The sequence below is a fragment of the Carcharodon carcharias genome, chromosome 21 (genome assembly GCF_017639515.1).
Source record: "Carcharodon carcharias isolate sCarCar2 chromosome 21, sCarCar2.pri, whole genome shotgun sequence".
Lineage (NCBI taxonomy): Eukaryota > Metazoa > Chordata > Chondrichthyes > Lamniformes > Lamnidae > Carcharodon > Carcharodon carcharias.
Window position 1 is genome coordinate 87138435 of NC_054487.1, and position 14337 is coordinate 87152771.

A 14337-nucleotide genomic window follows, 5' to 3' on the forward strand; every position below is an offset into this window, starting at 1 on the left:
TGTAAGGACTCCATTCCATTCTCCCAGTTTCCCTGTCTCCATTGTATCTGTACTGGTCATGTAACTTTACACAACAGCGAGTCCGATATATCTTTTTATAACCCATCACGTTTCTATCCTCTTTCAGTTCTGAAGAAGAGTCATGGTCGACTTGAAACATTAACTTTGTTTTTCCCCCACAGCTGTTGAGTATTTCCAGCATATTCTGTTTCTATTTCAGATTTCTGGAATCCACAGTATTTTACTTTTATGCTAAATGAAAGCCTCCCTAAATCCTTTGGATTGGAAAGCCATTCAGCCCATCTTAGCTCAACCACCGAATAAGATTCTACAGTTTCCCTCCCCTCCCTTCCTCTTTCCATCTGCAAGTCTGCTCCTTATATTTAATACTCAGAAGAAATTCATGGCATCAGCCCTGAATTTACCTTTTGACCAATGTTCCTTCTAATGTTTATTCACTCTGCGTGGCTTGTTTGTGGCACTAAACAATCCCTTTAAGATTGCTATGCGGCTGGGCAGCATTGGAGTTCTTTGAGGTTGCAACAAGCAGGGTGGCTGAAGGGGAACAAGGTAGATGTAGTGTATTTGTAGTGTATGCCAAAGGGCATTCGATAACGTGTCACATAAAAGGTAACAGTACAAAATAAAAGCCCATGGCGTTGGGGTGATATACTACCATGAATATAGAGCATTGGCTAACAGGAAACAAAGTATGCATAAATGGACCATTTTCAGGTTGGCAAACAGTAACTGATGGGCGCTGCAGGGATCAGTGCTGGGGCCTCAACTATTTACAATCTATGTTAATGACTTGGATGAAGGGGCTGACTGTATTGCAGCCAAATTTTCTGATGATACAAAGATAGTTAGGAAAGCAAGTTGAGGAGGATACAAAGTCTGCAAAGGAATTTGGGTAAGTTCAGTGGGCAAAATTTGGCAGATGAAGTATAATGTGGGAAAATGTGAAGTTGTCCGTTTTGGCAGAAAGAATGGAAAAGCAGCATGATAATTTAAATGGAGAGAGATTCCAGAACTCTGTGGTACAGAGGGATCAGGGCGTCATTGCACATGAGTCACAAAAAGTTAGCTTGCAGGTACAGCAAGTAATTAGGATGGTAAATGGAATGTTGGTCTTATTGCAAGCAGGATTGAGTATATAAGTGGGGGAAGTCTTGCTGCAACTATACAGGGCATTGGTGAGATTGCATATGGAGTACTTAGTCTCCTTGTTCAAGGAGGTATATACTTCCGTTGGTGGTAGTTTAGGAAAGGTTCACTAGGCTGATTCCTGGGATGAAGGGCTTATTATATGAGGAAAGGTTGGACCTCTCCCCATTGGAGTTTAGATGAATGAGAAGCGATCTTGTTGAAACACCTAAGATCCTGAGGGGTCTTGATAGGGTGGATGCTGAAAAGATGTTTTCCTGTGTGGGAGAGACTGGAACTAGGGGACACAGCTTAAAAATAAGGGGTCTCCCATTTAAGACTGAGATGAGGAATTTCTTTACTCAAAGGCTGTTAATCTTGGAATTCTCTACCTCAGAGAGCATTGGAAGCTAGCTCATTGAATATATTCAAGACCAAGTTAGATTTTTGATTGGCAAGGAAGTCAAGAGTTATGGGGGCAGCCAGGGAACTGGAGTCGAGGCCACAATCTGATCAGCCATGATCTTGTTAAATGGTGGAGCAGGCTTGACGGGCCGAATGTCCTACTCCTCCCATTTCTTATGTTCTTTGTGAATGTTGCTTTCAGCTGTTTTGAATCTGTGCGTTCGCATCTTATTCTAGTGGATTAGATTCAAGTATCCAGATTTATTTTCTCTATTGTATTCGCAGTTTTGCACACGTTTAACATTGTCACTTAGTTTTTTTGTCTGCAGCCTTTCAGTTCATGATTACGATTATGGATTCATGTTGCTTTTTAATGAAACCAGTAGTTGTACTGGTGCAGTTATTCTCTCATTTAAAGATTGATGCAAAATGGGTTAAGTATGCATTTACTTGAAAAAAGCAGTACAAATTGGATCTAAGGTTCCAAATTGGCTGTAAAACCAAGATGATAAGCTGCCTTCCATCAAGTTTCTCACCACATTTGGGAGCTGGTAGTTTCTCGCATTGAATTGAAGCATTAAATAAGAAGTGGGTACTCCAGCTAGGCTCTAAACAGTAAAAACTATTTGTGATGCTAATGGAACCTTATGCTTGTGTAAAAGCTCAGTTACTGTTGCACCAGGATGCCAGTCAGACTGAGGTCAGGCTGCTCTTCTGACAGAAGTCTGTTGATGGTGTGCCCTGGTCAGGTGTTTATCTTTGGAAATGAGCTGCAGCATGTTGGCAGCAGTCTTACATTTATATGGTTATTACATTTTGCAGTCTGACTTGGAACTTGAAGCAGTTTGCCCAACCTGCAATTGTTCAACTTATGATCTCAAGGTGTAGTCTAGTCTGCTGTGAACTTTAATAGAACCTAGCAAGTATTAAAAATATCAAACTAAGTGGTGAGTTAACTTTGATTTGTTCAAAGTTTAAGACTATACACTGTTTGATAATACTGTCAGGTGTTGAGCTACTTGTCCCTCAAGTGTTCTCTGGCTGATGATTTTATTCACGTTGATAGCATGCGACTGATGTCACACTTGCGTATTTCTCCTTGCAGTTTTCTCATTGCACTTTTTGTTTTAATTGGCTTCAGTATGAATCCATTACTCCACTAATGCCTGTGGCGGAGCCATTAGATCCGACATCTTGGCGTCAGGGTTTGCGTAAAACTGGCATTGTTCTTGTGCCTCAAAAGGGTGAAAAAGTTATGGTGAGCTGGCTTTTGTGTGCACAGAGGTTTGTGTTTTGTGTAAAGTTACCTGTTTACTAGAAGTATCCAGTTTTGCAGTGCATGTTGTGATGACACTCATTTTCCTCATGTTTTTAAACAAATAGTTCTGACATCTGAAAATGTGAATTAAAATGCGGAATTTGTGTGGTTTGTGTGCACATACGTTTTTCGCGTCTGTTTTGTTGCATTGCCTTAACCTGCCCTCAAAGTGCATGAACTCCAACTATTATGTAACGATGGAGTAATTCATGGCATTGTAGTTTAACAATAGTGGTCTCCTGTTAACCCACCCACCACCACCCCCACCTCAGCTCTTGGGGGACCAAAGGCACTGTGCATAGACAGAAATACACTTACGTTAATATACGTTTAGTATTACGTTAGTAAATGATGTGACTTATTTGAATAGTGCGGTGTTAATTCTTTGTCCTTATGTTCAAAGATGATATGACTTTCAAGACAAGTCGTCACAATTTTTCAGTTTGGAAGCAGGTCGAAAATTGGCTATTTTGTTGCAAAATATAGTCTAGCTGATTTCCCTCTATTTATAAATTGTATTAATCTTTTGGAAATTAAAATAAGCCGCACAGACAAATAATGCACTTGAAATTAAACTGGAGGGACTGAATATTTCTGTGTTAAATTGGAAAGTGATGTAAATGTTGATGTATCTCTAAGAGCTATAGAATAGCCCAATGTTTGTACAATTGTACAACAAAGCTAGTTAGAATGATTGACATCTGACAACATTAACAGTAGTGGTTGATAGGTGGTTCTTTGTTTTCTTGTGCTCAGTGTAAAGAACAAATCTGTAGCTTATGAAAATTCTCTGCATATTTTTGTATTCTTAGATAATGCCGTGTTGAGAGCCCTACATTTTCAACGTATTGCAGTAAACATTAAAATGTTGCCATCATTGGACCTCATAGCTGATGAATCAGATCTTGGCCAGACTTTCCACCATCTCACTGTGTTGGTGGACTGTTTGTGTTTCTGAGTCATTTTGTTTTAGTAAAGTTTGGGTTCTTTATCTTTTGGTGAAGGGTATTGACTATTTTCTAAATCTGATTGCTTTTTGAATGATATATTGGAAGAAGACCTGGGGAAAATCTTTTAGACATCATCCAAAACAATGGCATATAAAAAATCATAATGTAAATTGATTATTCTATCTTGAATCCCATGACGTTCAAGAAGGCTATGTTTCTGAAGCTCTACAGCAAAACAGTTGTGCATTTCTGATTTACACGGCTGTATTTTGAAATGGCCATCTTTTGCCTGATTTAGAAATATTTTACAGTTCTCGGTCCTAAAGAACTTGTTTGTAGGTATGTTTATATGATCTGGTCCTTAGCCTTGGTATTATTGATATTGTATTCGCTGGAACATTTCCTTTTTCCCCACATTGAGAAAGCTAATGAATTGATACATCATAACTTGAATATATACTTTTATATTAAGTTGTCATGGTAGTTCAGGTTTACTGTAGAAGTCAAGTACAGAAAGAATGAGTGATTGTTTTGTTGATCCTTGACCTTTACTTATAGTCTGCCCTGGCACAGGAGCTTGATAAACACTCGTGGATAGTATAGTTTTCAAAATTCTTTTACAGTTGGCCACCCCTTTCATCAAGTCTTCGAAAGAGGATGAAAAAAAGAGTAAAGATGAGGAAGAGAAGAAAGATGCATCTCCGGCATCTTGGAGGTCAGGGCTTCGGAAGACTGGAAGCTATGGTGCATTGGCTGAAATTAGTGCTTCTAAAGAGGCACAGAAAGAGAGGGATGTTACAGGTGTGATGCGTTCGGCCTCAAGCCCTCGACTTTCATCCACTCTAGATAACAAAGAGAAGGTAACTATTAAATGCACACATCATCCGATTTATGTTGAAACCCATTTAAGTTGAGTACTAAATTGTCTGTGAAAAGTTGGATATGAAGTAATTCAGACACTTCCCTTTCTCCCATCCTTCCCCGTCTTCCATCACCCCCCCCAAAAAAAAAGTTCAGTTTAGAACTGATGGTGTAAAGTCAATTTTTTAAAGAGTTGGCAATATTTGAGAGGTAGATTAAAGATCAGTGTGCCACTTGACTGTAGAAATAGGTTTTCTATGCTGCAAAGAGCCAACATAGTTCATGCTTGTTATCCCCTAGGCTTGGCAGTTTCAGGTGAGGTCCCAGTCACAAATGAATTGGTATAAATAGCTGGAGAAATAAGAATCTTTTCAGGATCACTGAGACTTCTTCTCAGCATATTGGTTGTATTGTCTTGCAAAGGCCACCTAACCAACCCAGGTGCAGGCTTAGCTGAATAGTATTGACCCTATTGCAACATATAGGAACATAGGACTTAGCTACAGGAGCAGGCCATTCAGCCCTTCAAGCCTTTTTTAAAAATTCGATCGTGAGATATGGGTGTCGCTGGCTGAGCCAGCATTTATTGCCCATCCTTAATTGCCCTTATTCAGAGGGCAATTATTTTAACAGCCAACCACATTGCTTGGGGTCTGGAGTCATACGTAGGCCAGACCAGGTAAGGAGAGCAGATTCAAAAACACAAAATGCTGGAAAAACTCAACAGGCCTAACAGCATCTGTGGAGAGAAAAACAGAGTTAATGTTTCGAGTCTGTATGACGCTTCTTCCGAGCTAATGAGGAGTAATAATGTGATAAAATTTGTACTGTTTGAGGAGGATGCAGCAGGTGAAGCTGGATAAAAGGCCAGCAATAGGTGGGAGCAAAGGAGAAATTGACAAAGATGTCATGAACAAAAGGACAAAGGAGGTGTTAATGGTAGTGGTAGGGTGTTAATGGTAGTGGTAAGCTAAAGAAGGTGCTGATATTGGCATGAAGGTAAGAAAGCAGAGTGTGATAATAGCAGGACAAGGGTAAGCACTCTGAAAAGAACAACATGAACAAGTGACAGATGGTCCTTGTGGGGGTGAGGTGGTGGGAAGGGACGGTGGTGGGGAAAATAGATCGAAAATAGGATATAAGGTGAGGATAAAACAATGAAAAAATGAAAAATAAAAATCAGTGGATCAAAAATAAAAATTAATATTGAAAAAAGGGGTGAGGATAGAGGAGAGAGTTCATGGTTTGAAGCTTTTGAACTCAATATTAAGTCCAGAAGGCTGACAGTCCACAAACAAGACTGTCTCATTGGATTGATCGTGTCAGCCTGTCCCTACCTGACTCTGTTTTATCTCCCCTTGTCCAGTCTCTTCCCACCTACATCCGCGAGTCCTCAGATGCCCGACATCATATCAACAATTTCTAGTTCCATGACCCTAACCACCGCCTCTTCACCATGGACGTCCAATCCCTCTACATTTCCATTCCCTACCAGGATGGTCTGAGGTCTCTTCTTCTTCCTTGAACAGAGGCCCAAACAATTCCCTTCCACCACCACTGTACTCCATCTGGCTGAACAACTTCTCTGTGAACAATTTCTCCTTAAACCTGTCTCACTTCCTCCAAATAAAAGGTGTGCCTATGGGTATCCGCATGGGCCCCAGTTATGCCTGTCTCTTTTTGGGGTACACATAGAAACATACATAGAAACTAGGAGCAGGAGTAGGCCATTTGGCCCTTGGAGCCTGCTCCACCATTCATCATGATCATGGCTGATCATCCAACTCAATAACCTGCTCCCGCTTTCTCCCCATATCCTTTGATTCCTTTTGCCCCAAGAACTATATCTAACTCCTTGAAAACATACAATGTTTTGGCCTCAACTGCTTTTTCTGGTAGCAAATTCCACAGGCTCACCACACTCTGGGTGAAGAAATTTCTCCTCATCTCAGTGTGGGACATTCCTTGTTCCAGTCCTACTCAGGCCACCTTCCACTATTCTTTCTTCGGTACGTTGATAACTGTTTCAGTGCTGCTTCATGCTCTCGTCCGGACCTGGAAATATTTATCAATTTTGCTTCCAATCTCCACCCCTCCATCAGCTTCACATGGCCCATCTCTGACATTTCCCTTCCCTTCCTTGATTACCCTGTCTCCATTTCTGGTGATAGACTGTCTACCAATATTCATTACAAGCTCACCAACTCCCACAGCTACTTCGACTACAGCTCCTCACACCCTGCTTCCTGTAAGGACTCCATCCCATCCTCTCAGTCCCTTCACCTCCATCGCATCTGTTCAGATGATGCCACTTTCCAAAAGGGCCCTTCTGACATGTCTTCCTACTTCCTTAACCGAGGTTCCCACCCACTGGTTGATGGCCCTCAAAAGTGTCCAAACCATCACCCGCGCCTCTGCCCTCACACCTTCCTCGCTCTCCCAGAACCATGATAGGGTTCCCCTTGACCTCATTTTTCACTCCGCCAGCCTCCGCATTCAAAGGATCATCTTTTGCCATTTCCGCCAACTCTAGTATGATGCCATCACCAAACACATACTCCCCTCCCCACCAGCATTCCATTGGGACTGTTCCCTCCAGGATACCCTGGTCCACTCCTCCTTCACACCCCCCACACCACCCCCACCATGGCACCTTCCCATGCAATCACAGAAGCTGCAACACCTGCCCCTTTACCACCACCTCCCTCGCCGTCCAAGGGCCCAAACACTCAGGTGAAGCAGTGCTTCACTTGCTCCTCCTTCAGTTCGGTCTACTGCATTTGCTGCTCCCAATGTAGTCTCCTCTACATTGGAGAGACCAAATGGAGACTGGGTGACCGCTTTGCAGAACACCGGTCTGTCTGCAAGCATGACACGAACCACCCTGTCACTAGCTGTTTCAACGCACCATCCTGCTGTCATACCCACATGTCCGTCCTTGGCCTGCTGCAGTGTTCCAGTGAAGCCCAATGCAAACTGGAGGAACAGCACCTCGCCTTCCGATTAGGCACTTTACAGCCTTCCAGGCTTAACATTTTGAGTTCAACAACTTCAGACCATGAACTCTCTCCTCTATTCTCACCCCATTTTCTTACCACCTATTTTCAGTATTTATTTTTATTTTATATTCACTCAATTTTATTTTTATTTATTTTCATTTTTATTCATTGTTTTGTCCCCAACTTTTATCCTATTTTGATCTTCTTTCCCACCACCGTCCCCTCCCACCACCTCACCCCCTCAAGGGCCATCTGTCACTTGTTCATGTTGTTCTTTTCAGAGTGCTTACCCTTGTCCTGCTATTACCAAACTCTGCTTTCATACCTTCATGCCACAATCAGCACCTTCTTTAGCCCTTACCACTACCATTAACACCCCCTTTGTTTGTTCGTGCATGACATCTTTGTCAATCTCATCTTTGCTCCCACCTATCGCTGGTCTTCTATCCAGCTTCACCTACTCCACCCTCCTTAAACAGTATAAATTTAATCACATTTTTACTTCTTATTAGCTCGGAAGAAGTGTCATACAGACTCGAAACATTAACTCTGTTTTCCTCTCCACAGATGCTGTTAGACCTGCTGAGTTTTTCCAGCATTTCCTGGTTTTGCTTCAGATTTTGCTTTTAAGGACAGCAGATTACCTTCCCTAAAGGACGTTAGTGAACCAGATGGGTTTTCACGACAATCCCCTCAGGATCTTTTATGTTTCAATAAAATCACCTCTCCTCCTTCTCAATTCCAATGGGTACAGGCCCAACAGGTTCAACCTTTCTTCGTATGATAAGCCCCTCGTCTGAGGAACGGGTTGTGTGACCCTTATCTGAACACCTTCTAATGCAATTACATCCTTTTTCAAATAAGGAGACCAAAACTGTATTCTGTACTCAAGATATGCCCTCATCAAGGAGATGCGCAGCTGCAGTAAAACTTCCCTACTTTTATATTCAGTTTCTCTTGCAATAAACGCCATCAAGTTTGTCTTCCTAATCACTTGCTATACCTACATACTAACTTTTCCTGATTCATTTACAAGGACACCTGGATCCCTTTGTACCACCTGATTTCTGCAAGCTCTTTCCATTTAAACATTTTCTATTCTTCCTGCAAAGTGGGCAAGTTCACATTTTCCCATATTGTACTCTACCTGCTAATTTTTTGGCCACTCACTTAACCTGTGCCTATATGCTTTTGCAGACACTCTACCCCTCTATGATAACTTACTTTCCCACCTATCTTGGTGTCATCAGCAAATTTAGCTACCATATATTTGGTCCCTTCATCCAAATCATTTATGTAGATTGTAAATAGTTGAGGGTCTAGCACTGATTCCTCTGGCACTCCACTTGTTACAGCTTGCCAACTTAAAAAGGACACATTTATCCCTGTTCCCTGCTTCCTGTTAGCTAACCAGTCCTTTACCCATGCTAATATGTCACCCCTACACCAAAATGATTAGAAGTGGCCAGAACAGATGACAAGGGATACCTTATTACGAAATGGCTCTTGAGGATACTGTCTTGAACAGGCTAAGAATGTCATCTTTTTGCCTGATTTTCTGGGATTAAAGCCTTCATTGTGGAACCTCTTCTGTGATCACATTCAGTTTGCAATGTAGTAGCCTATGGTATATCAATATAAATGAATGGATACTCAGACCCAAGCATAATAAAGTGACTGGGTCTTCACTAAGAAACTGTACCTAGTCATTTACTTTGGGAGGTGGCTGTGCCTACCAACTAGAAGAACTTGTTAGCATGCTTGATAAAAAGCACACTTCATTAAAAAGAATTACCTAATTTATCCTTGAAACCTACATTGTGAATCTCCAATCCTGATTTATAAACTGCAAACAAGTAAGTTGTAGTTTCTTTGCTTGTTAGTAATGTTTTTACATGGTGTAATTCTAAATTATATGTCCAAGGGTTGAAGGGTAGGAATAGCCTAATAATTTGGACCAATGTTAAATATGCTTTGCTGGAACATGAGTCTGGGTAAGTCAGTGGTAGTCAGGAGAATTGAATAGGACTGATTTGGAATGAACAAAACAAGCAACAAACAAAATTGAAAAAAAAAATGCTGAAAATATTTGGGTCAGGCAACATCTTTGTAGAAACAAAGAGGTAGCATCATCTTGATGACCTTTGTTTCTCCAAAGGTGATGCTTGCCCTCTTTCCAGCATTTTTTGACCTAGCTTTCCAGTGTTTTGTTTCTATGACAGATTCCTTGCATTTTCAGTACTATGCATATATGTTATGAGTGATAAAATGGTTTCATGTATTATTTTAATGTGGCAGAGATGTGGCAAGATTATTTAGCAGCTCCAAGCAAAATTTGTTGTTGAACTACTTTTCCACCTTGCCAACAGGAGAAAGACCAGAAAGGAGCGAGGCTTGCATATGTTGTACCTACCATCCCATCCAGAAGACTAGCCAGTGCATCTGACATTGATGAGAGAGAAATCAGGTAAAATCCTGCTCCAGTTTCTTTTATTATTTCCTTAGTCTTTCCCGTTTTTTGTGTGTATTCAACTGAGATGATTGCTTCACAGAGATTCTGCGAGTAACTTGGTGCGTAGTGGTTCTTACACACGGCGACGTTGGGAAGAAGATCTGAAGAGGAAAGAAATGAATCATACATCCACCATTGAAGGGTCTACATCACAAAATCCTGCTGTCACCAATGTAGTGCCTAATTATCAAAGAAGGTAATTGGAAGCTCTTGGTTTGTGTAGTGATTTGGTTATGGAAACAAGTTAGAAGAAAGGAAAAATCAACTTTAGCCTGCCCTCACCACAGTCACTGATCCTTGTTGATTTTATTAGATTTGAATAGGCCCATTAGACAACAAAGGCAGCTTTACCCATGCTAATATGTTACCCCTACACCAAAATGATATAGAAATGGCCAGAGCAGATGATATGGGATACCTTATTGCGAAATGGCTCTTGAGGGTATTGTCCTGAATTGGCTAAGAATGTCACCTTTCTGCCTGGGATTAAAGCCTTCATTGTGAAACCTCAATTGGGTGTTCTACGTGTAACCCTGATTCAGGAGAAATAAGAGTAATTAATCTGATCAAAAAAAACTATTCAGCTCATCAATTGTCATCCCTGTAGTATATTAAATGTTGCAGTATACCAATTTGTACGATGAAAACAAAAAGTTTGAGGAGGAAGAATCTTGGAGTACTGTTGCTGTCACCCTTGTTTCAACATAGTTGCTTGCTACCAATGCATACTGACAAAGAATGGGTATCCAGGGTTTATTGCATCCTTTCGGCAGGCAAGGTACCTCAGCACAGGTGAAGATGTGCAAAATCAACAGTTGCTTGTGTGCTGTTCCCAGGTACAGTTTTCTTTCTCCACCCTTTTCCCCCTTTAATCACCCTACAGCACACACCCTCCTCCTGCCACAACCAAAGAAAAGGCAGAGGAGGAGAATGACACCCATGCAGGTGCCTGCCTCAGGCAGCTCTGTGTTTTATGCCACATTTTGCACTGTGCACAGAGATGGTGGGTCCTTGATGGTTGGTTCTTCCTGGTTATGCAATTTTACTGGCACTGGTCCAGAAAACTTGTAAAGGACATTCCCAACATTTTGGAATAGTTACGAGTACCTTGTTCTTGGAGTTTGCCCATTTTGGTTTGGGAAGGATACTGACCTATAAAGAATGGCGAATGCTGCAATTTACAGGTGAGGAATCTACCTTTCACTTAAAGATGCTGTTGTGTTTAGGCATATATCAAAAAAAGGAACACTGATATCCTCCAACAGGCCATTTCTACTGTCATGCATTTATCATGCTTCTCAAGCAAATGAAAGAGTAAGCATTGCCAGATATCAGATAGCTCCCAAGTGTTACTGAACTATTTGGTGCTTCAGTAATTAGTAAGCTAACATTTTTCATGGACAATACTCACAACCCCCACTGGCGAGCATCTAGGCTGGACCTTTCCTGTGGTAAGTTGTATGAAATGGACAGGGTCATTCGGCAGCTTGATGCATATTGTATTTAATTAGCTTTGCAAATTTCCTTTGATAAATTGACCTCATCTGTAACTTCCTTGCACTAAACATTAATCTCTTCCATGAATTCAGCAACTTTAAACCATCTACATGTGATCAAATCTCAAAACAGTGATAATAAAGTAGGCATGTTCAAAACCATTTTGGATGTCCAACCGAGTGACAGAATTTGACAGCACAGAAGGAATCCATTACACCTACATTGGTTCCCAAGAAGCTTTTCTCTTTGTCATATTTGTGATAGAATTCACATCAACAGAAAGTCATGTTCTGGTCAGACTCTTTGAGTACTTGGTCCTGTTCTGGTCATTGAGTCACAATAAAGGCATGAAAGCTCTGAAGGCATTGCAGTGAAGGTAGACACAAAGATGAACTCCAGTGTCCCAATATGTTCAGTTGAGGGGGAAACCCGAAGAAATGTGGGCTTTCAGGCTGAAAATAAGGTGTCTGAAAGATATGCAAGATTGTAAGGATATAGGAAGAAGTGAAAATGTAATACTGTTAAGTTAAATAGTAAGCATGGCAAATGCGGTTGGAGGTTCAAACTGATGACAGGTAAAACAAGTGAAGAGGGCACTCAGAGCGCACATCTTCGCCACCTATATTAACTCAATGTTATCAGAATTACACAACTCTTGCTTGAGACTTTTCCTTGCCTTGGTTGATACCGTGTAACTACAAAGCTGAAAAAAGAAATCTTTTTATTAAATCTTTTCATCACTGAGGAGGCTTCAGGCCAATTCATATCCAACAGCCTGCTCTGAAAACTCTGCTCATATTTTGACAGCTATGACAAATTGCACCACAGCAACTGGGACAATCACAACTTTTTGTAAAACAAACAACCTATGAAATTCTTTTTTAAAAAAAAAAACTCAATTTACCTTATCTCCCAAAGTTAATGGATTCGTTAAAAAAAATTCCAGGCTCTAGATCTGCAGTTTCCCCAAAAACCAACCAGTCCTTCCTCAGGCCTATCCTTTTTCTTTACCAAATTTCATTGAAATCCATCCCTTAGTTTTTGAGAGAGTTTGTTTCTCTCCAGACAATATAACAGGGGCAAAAACGTTAGAACTGACATGGGGTAATTCTTTTTAATGCAAAAGTAGTTTAATGTATGCAGTAGGTTTTCAGAAATGGCAGTGGACTGCAAACTTTGGAATTTTAAGAAGTAATTGGATGCTGAAATGGGAAACATAAAATTTTTCTTCATGGATGAACTAAGATGGGCTGGGTGACTTTCCTCATCCACAAAACTGCACTAAAAATACAGTTATCAAAGGGGAAAAATAGATGTTTTTTTAAAGTAAATTTTTGAAGTTTTGATATGAATTTTTTCTAACTTGGAACAAGGATGAAGAGAGGGCTGCAGTTTGACAGAAATAATGAACTAATTGGCAAGTGGGGCAGCTCTGTTTCAATTATACAGGAATTGAAGAATTTGAGCTAATGGAAAAAGGCTATTTGAGGACCTGACCATTTTCAAAAAGCTGCCTGCTTTTTTGACACACCTCAATCCTTTTTCTACAGAAACACATTTAATTGTTTTGCTGGAACAAGTTAAAATTATCCACTTTGACCTGCCTTAGTGATTGATTCACTATGCCTTAAACTTTATAAACATCTATAGTACTTGACTTGCCAAATTTGCACTGCATTTCTTCTGTACGTCAGCAGAATTTTGAAGTCAGTCATGTGTAGCCCAGCCCTCTTCTGCAAAGTAGATGATGTCAGGGAGGGTTTCTGTGCAAATTTTAAATAGGGTAGTTTCCATTAGTAAAAGAATCATGAAAAAGATCATCACCTGTAACGGGCTTCATAGTAAAGCAAAGCTGATCATAACTTTTAATACTAATGCTGGATGTAAGTACCTCAGTTTTGCCGACTGTGTTGTGAATTGTTGTATCTTGCTCTTAATCTAAATGGATGTTCTCTGCTTTGTCAGATAACTGTGTGTGTTGTCTTCGTTGTCTGCAAGTATAATTGAAAGAATATGAACCGTGAATGCTGTTGACACACTCCTGCATCCCAAAGAACCTGTTCCAAGTTGATAATGTTATCATGAAGTTCTGACACATTATATGAAGGCATAAGCAATAATTTTAAATTAGGAATCACTGTTGGTGTTTTCTGTTGGGTAAACTAAATACAAATAGTGTGCTCCTCTTTCATGATATTAAACAAGATACCTCCTACAATTTGGCATCCTAAAACAAAGAGAGTGTTTGGTAATAACTTCCGGAAATGAGTCCATGACCAGCTTCCAATGCATCTTAAACTTCATGTTACAGTTTAGTAGCATCAGAACTTCTACAACTCATTCGAAGTATACCTGGAGCTCATTGCCCATTACAGATGTGACAAGAGGACACTTACAAAATATTGACAGGATTACACAAAGTCAGTATGGATTTATGCATGGGAAATCATGTTTGGCAAACCTACTGGAGTTTTTTGAGGACTTAACTAGTAGAATAGATAAGGGAGAACCAGTGGGTATGGAGTATTTGGATTTTCAGAAAGATTTTGATAAAGTCCCACATAAGAGGTTTGTGTGCAAAATTAAAGCACATGTGATTGGAGGTAGTATATTGGCATAGGTTGAGAATTAGTTAGCAGACAGGAAATG

At 40.4% G+C, this 14337-nt stretch overlaps 1 protein-coding gene across 9 annotated transcripts in view; it reads left to right on the forward strand.

Moving 5' to 3' along the window:
* The window catches only part of ppp1r12a (protein phosphatase 1, regulatory subunit 12A), a 190804-nt gene that overhangs the window by 114864 nt on the left and 61603 nt on the right, over positions 1–14337 (forward strand). For all 9 annotated transcript variants that reach the window (XM_041215819.1, XM_041215821.1, XM_041215820.1 and 6 more), the window contains 3 exons: positions 4443–4679; positions 10049–10146; positions 10232–10387. In XM_041215819.1, the coding sequence (XP_041071753.1) occupies positions 4443–4679; positions 10049–10146; positions 10232–10387 (491 nt within the window). The remainder of the gene's footprint in view (positions 1–4442; positions 4680–10048; positions 10147–10231; positions 10388–14337) is intronic.